This window comes from Nicotiana attenuata, unplaced genomic scaffold, assembly GCF_001879085.1.
Source record: "Nicotiana attenuata strain UT unplaced genomic scaffold, NIATTr2, whole genome shotgun sequence".
Lineage (NCBI taxonomy): Eukaryota > Viridiplantae > Streptophyta > Magnoliopsida > Solanales > Solanaceae > Nicotiana > Nicotiana attenuata.
The window spans coordinates 558,281-563,353 of record NW_017670294.1 but is presented as its reverse complement, the minus strand read 5'-3'; the positions used below and the strand labels follow the sequence as shown (position 1 = coordinate 563,353).

Below are 5,073 nucleotides of genomic sequence, written 5' to 3'. Positions count from 1 at the left end.
ACAAGACCACATTAGCATTCTTAGCAGCTTTTGTAGCATGAAGCTGGACTGATTTGTAAGGTTGAGCAACTGTTGTTGGACTTGAAGGTTATTTGGCATCTGGGCCTCGGCAGAAATAGAAATAGGCCCACTTGTGTATAAGTTAATTGTATAGGCTTTTATTTTGTTAAGTTTTGGGTTTTAATTTTCGAGTTTAAGACATTTGGCCCAATGTATATATAGTATAGTTTTGTACACATTTGAATGGTTTTGCCATTTTGAATACAAAGAAACATCTAAAGCTCTCTTTCTCTCTCAATTTTGTTCTCATGAACCCTAGTTATATTTTCATGGCGATTTGGCTTATACTCAAAGTTATCATGGTATCAGAGCGCAGATTCTTATAGATCTGGTCCTCCGCTTTCATCCGATATTACCCTCACAAAGTTTTGTCCAAATTTTCTTCATCTTCGATTTCGTCTGTTCCGTGTCGCCTCTCTATTTTACAGTGGTTTCCGATGATTCTCTGCTCTTCGATGGTTTATTCTCATATTTTGCGGGGATTTTAGTTTGTTCTGAGCAATTACGAACGAGAATTTGGTTTTGGTCGAAAATTGAACTCTTCGAGTGGATTTTTCTTGTGTTTTTGAGCTCCAGGAGGTCAGCTGAACTTTGTTTTAACCTTGAAGGCCGTCTTCTTCCGGTTGCGAAGAAGTGTTGTACCTCTTACCCTATCCTTTTCATATAGTGTTGGTGTGAGTCTTTCTCTGTTGGTTTCAGTGATTTTAACCCTCAATTGCCTCGTTGCATGTACAATTTTGTTCTCAATTGAGTCAAACATGACAGTAACTAGTTCTACCCCTGCTAGCTCTACATATGTTCCAGATCCTTCTGGTCCTTTATTCATACATCCCTCTGATGTTCCGAGTACTTGTTTGGTGCAAGTTCCATTTTCTGGAATCGGGTTTGGGGGTTGGAAGAGAAATATGATAGTGGCATTGTCAGCAAAAAATAAGATAGCTTTTATAGATGGAACATGTTCTAAGCCTGCTGATGATGCTCCTGAATTACGACTTTGGAATAGATGTAATAATATGGTAATATCTTGGTTAACCAGCTCCCTATCACCTGAAATTGCCGAGAGTGTTCAATATTCTGAAACAGCCTAAAGCATTTGAACCAACTTGAAAAACGATATGGAACTGTAAATGGAACCAAAGTTTTTGAGATTAAAAAAGAGTTAGCCTCTAATTGTCAAGGGTCTCTTGATATAGCATCATACTTTAACAAATTAAAGAAGTTGTGGGATGAGTTGGCTTTCATCCGAAAGAATCGTGTGAGTTCGTGTAATTGTGCTGCTAAATCTAGTTTACAACAGGAGTTAGAGGAAGACAAGGTATACCAATTTTTAATGGGGCTCAATGAAACTTATGTTGGTATTAGGGGTAATCTTCTTATGATGCAACCACTACCTTCACTTGATACTGTTTACAATATCTTACTCCAAGATGAGAGTCAAAGACATGTGAATTCTACTCCTCAATTCAATTCAGAGTCAGCCTCCTTCAATGCAAATGCTAGTCACTTTCCTAAGCCTCTTCTTCCACCACCAAAACAACAATACAACCAAAGGGTAGCTTTTGACCAGAAGATGCATGTTGATCAGACCAGGGGTTCTTTATTCTGCAGATACTGCAAAAAACCTGGACATTTGATTGACAAATGTTATAAACTTCATGGTTTTCCCTCTAATTTCAAATTCACTAAGAGTAGAAGAACTGCAGCAAATGCAACAAATGTTACTACTGAACCTGAGTCTTCTGATGGTGGATATTATAACATTGCTGGTTCTTATCATTCTGGTGTCTCTAGTTCTCCTGAGCACGTTCCGTGATTCCTGGTCTGAGTATGCAGCAGTACAATCAGTTGATGACTTTACTGCAACAGTCCCACTTATCAGATTCTAATCCTCAGTCTAATCTGATGGCTTCTGCCAACTTTGCTGGTACTCTACTAACTGATGATCTGCTGAATGGTTCTAGTTCTAGTTCTTGCATGCTTTCACAATCAATAGATTTAACCTGGATAGTTGACTCTGGTGCTACCGACCATATGACATCTAATAAAGATTTTCTATCAAACCTTACTCCTTTACCTGTGCCTTATCTTGTATCACTTCCTAATGGCTATAAAGTAAAAGTGACTTGCACTGGTTCTTTTATTTTGAGTCCTTCTTTCATTTTTCACAATATTCTCTATATTCCCTCTTTCCAACAGAATCTGATCTTTGTACATAGGATTATACAACAGTTCAAATGTTTTGTTCTATTCGCTTATGAATCTTGTTTACTTATACCACAGGGCCCTTCTCTGAAGAAGCCTCTGGATCTTGGTAAACTGGATAGTGGCATGTACAAGCTTGTGTGGAAAAGGCCTTCCNGTCAAGTTGATTGACGTCCCGTCCAAGCGGCGAGATAGCAAAGGACAACATGGTTATTCCATATCTTGTGCTCACGATGCCCGTCGTAGTCGGAAGAAGCAACCTCTCGGGGACAACCAAGGCAGATGGTGAACGTCAAATCAAGTACAGATTAAGGATTCCTTAAGTATATATAAAGGGGGTAAAACCATTGTGTAAGGGGGGGCTGTGAGCACGTGATTTTTGCCACGCTTAAATTTCTCCTATAAAGTTCCTTAGAATTAGGATTTTCCTTTATTATTTGAATTTTTAGGAATTAATTGCATGATTTTGTGTCTTGTTTGCATTTTTGTGTGCATTTTTGATTGACATAATTCCAAAAAAAAAAGATATACAAAAATAGTGTGCATTTTAATATTACAAAAATAAATAAAATACCAAAATGTTCCTTGCATTTCTACTTTTAATTTTTAAAATTTGTCTTAAGTTTTCTTTGGAAATTAATTAGTATAATTGTAGAGTCAATTGGGTCTTTTATTTTAATCTTGCATTTAATAAAATCAGAAAAAAAATATATAAAAATACAAAATGAAAATAAAATAAAGAAAAGAAAACAATGATAAAAAGAATTAAAAGGTTTTTGATTTTGGGCCATGCACATAAAGACTCCAAATCGGACCAAAATCACCCCATGCCCAGGCCCAATCTCACAGTGATCCGGTCCAGCCCCTTTTAATTGAAACGACGTCGTTTTTCCTGTGTTTAATCATGACCGTTGGATCTCATCAATCCAACGGTCCGGAACTAACTAGGTTTCAAGTATATAAATGTCGGAAGGCCCCCTACCCCCAAACCATCGTCTTTCATACCCCTGTTAATTCCGGCGTAACGCCGCCTATCTCCGCCACCTTCCACCGTCCGCCGCCGGCGGCGAAGCTCCAAATGACCCCAAAATTTCACCATAAGCTCCCCGTCCCCTCCTCTTTCCAAATCCCCAAGTCCCATCCCTCAAATCCTAGCCGATTTTCTCAAATCTTAGATCGAAATTCCGGCAAAAAACCCTAATTCGTCCAAACCAGCCCAAACTTACACCATATATCCTCCTCATCTCCTTCTTCATGAATCTATAACCTATAACCCTCAAACATTACCCGATCTCCTCGAATTTTAGATCGAAGATTGACCTCAAAACCCTAATTTCTCAAACTCCGGATTTCGTTTGATTTTGGACTGTAATAGTCCTTAATCTTGTGTTTCTCATGGAAACACACGATTAAGGACAAGTTTCAGTCTGGATTTTGCAAGGGCCTGGCCGGAATCACAGTTGAGGTATTTTTCTTTTCTTGTTGTAATCCTGTTTTAGTATTTGTTTAGCCAAATTAGTAAGTTTTCTTAGTAATTTTCTATTTTTTTTTAATTCTGATTTTGTTGAGTCAGTATTTAGCTAGTCTGTTATGATTAATCATGTTTTAGTAATTTTGATATTAGTTTAATTTCTGTTTGAATGTGCGTTTCAATTTAGTGTTAGCATAGGCTTTAATTTCTTTGGTCAATCCTGTTAGTTAGTATTTGATTTTAGTTATTAATTTTTGTTTTGATTAGTTATTCTTTGGTTGCAATTAGTTAGACTTTATTGATTCAGTTGTTTGGTTATAGCTGAAGGTTCCCATCCTCTTGGTTGTTTAACCATGGTCATTTGACCAAGTTTAAAGGGGGCTGGGATTTGGTTTGGCTATGGTAGTAGTTTAGAATCCAAATTAAGGGTAGTTTAGGTGTTTTACCTAAAGAATCTGTTAGTTAGAAACACCTAGAGTCTTCTAGATGGGGTTAAAATTAGAATTTCAAGAAACCTAATGCAGTAACTTGAGAAAGAAGTCAGAAAATAAAGGATTATTTGGTTAAAACTGAAAAATAAAAGAGGGACTAGGGGTGTAAAGTTCAAAATCTGAGAGAACCCTCAGGTTTGCCTATAAAAGGCATGCACTCTGCCTTCATTCACAAGTTTGGACATCTAAAAATCCCTAAAAGTTTCTAGAAGTTTTGAACCTCACAATTCATCCCCCCAAAAACTAGTCCATAGTCTCCAGAATCCAAATTTGAATTTCAGATTAAAACTCCAGATCTGAAATTTTGAAGTCTCTCTCCCATCCTAAAATCACAAAAAAAAATATACAGAAGCTACAAAAAATTCAAAAAAGTATTGTTCCATTCAGTTACCTAGGTTAATTTCGATTTTAGTGGTTGATTTGGGATCAGTTTGGGTGCTTTGTTGCTGTAGTGTGTTGCTGGGTTCATTTTGGAGGTCATTTGGGCTTAGTCGAATTTGTTTTGGCTTGATCTGTTGATCCTGTTGGTTTTAAAGCATTTCTGGACTCCTGACTCATTTCTGGGTTAAAGCTGAGTGTGATTGTTGCTGTTTGAACTCCACACATTGTTGCATGCTTTGCTGTTGCTAACTTCTTCTCCTTCTCACTACATTCTGTTCTCCAGGTACACATCTGTATATTCGATGACTATGAGCTGAAAATGTGCAGAAATGAGTTTATGAAGAATGAAGTTATTTAAAAAATTGAATTCTGATTTAGTTTATGTCCAGACCTGTATATTCAGCATTTAATTCATCAACGCTGTTTAAGTTTTGCTTGTTCTGTACTAAATAGACTGTATAAACTGTT

The 5,073-nt window shown here is 37.0% G+C and overlaps 1 protein-coding gene across 1 annotated transcript; it reads left to right on the top strand.

Moving 5' to 3' along the window:
• Window positions 1-818: 818 nt before the first annotated feature.
• LOC109237378 lies at window positions 819-1,873 on the top strand. Its single transcript, XM_019403676.1, has 2 exons — window positions 819-1,087; window positions 1,144-1,873. The coding sequence occupies exons 1-2, from the start codon at window positions 819-821 to the stop codon at window positions 1,871-1,873; spliced, it is 999 nt and encodes a 332-aa protein (XP_019259221.1).
• Window positions 1,874-5,073: the final 3,200 nt, after the last annotated feature.